Source organism: Rhinopithecus bieti, unplaced genomic scaffold, assembly GCF_001698545.2.
Source record: "Rhinopithecus bieti isolate Rb0 unplaced genomic scaffold, ASM169854v2 scaffold_18712, whole genome shotgun sequence".
Classification (NCBI taxonomy): domain Eukaryota; kingdom Metazoa; phylum Chordata; class Mammalia; order Primates; family Cercopithecidae; genus Rhinopithecus; species Rhinopithecus bieti.
The window spans coordinates 1-589 of NW_016849474.1; the positions used below are offsets into that span (position 1 = coordinate 1).

The following is a 589-nucleotide window of genomic DNA, read 5'->3' on the forward strand; positions in this document are numbered from 1 at the left end:
CCGCCTCCCCTCCTCCTCTCCCCCCGCCCGCGGGCCCCCCAAAGTCCCGGCCGGGCCGAGGGTCGGCGGCCGCCGGCGGGCCGGGCCCGCGCACAGCGCCCGCATGTACAACATGATGGAGACGGAGCTGAAGCCGCCGGGCCCGCAGCAAACTTCGGGGGGCGGCGGCGGCGGCGGCAACTCTACCGCGGCGGCGGCGGGCGGCAACCAGAAGAACAGTCCGGACCGCGTCAAGCGGCCCATGAATGCCTTCATGGTGTGGTCCCGCGGGCAGCGGCGCAAGATGGCCCAGGAGAACCCCAAGATGCACAACTCGGAGATCAGCAAGCGCCTCGGAGCAGAGTGGAAACTTTTGTCGGAGACGGAGAAGCGGCCGTTCATCGACGAGGCTAAGCGGCTGCGAGCGCTGCACATGAAGGAGCACCCGGATTATAAATACCGGCCCCGGCGGAAAACCAAGACGCTCATGAAGAAGGATAAGTACACGCTGCCCGGCGGGCTGCTGGCCCCCGGCGGCAACAGCATGGCGAGCGGGGTCGGGGTGGGCGCCGGCCTGGGCGCGGGCGTGAACCAGCGCATGGACAGTTAC

General features: G+C 69.6%; 1 protein-coding gene across 1 annotated transcript; it reads left to right on the forward strand.

Moving 5' to 3' along the window:
* Window positions 1-6: 6 nt before the first annotated feature.
* On the forward strand, window positions 7-583 carry LOC108525203 (transcription factor SOX-2-like; the record flags this gene model as incomplete). Its single annotated transcript, XM_017866255.1, has 1 exon — window positions 7-583. A coding segment is annotated over exon 1 (480 nt), but the record flags the coding sequence as incomplete, so codon positions are not given.
* Between the last annotated feature and the right edge of the window lie 6 nt (window positions 584-589).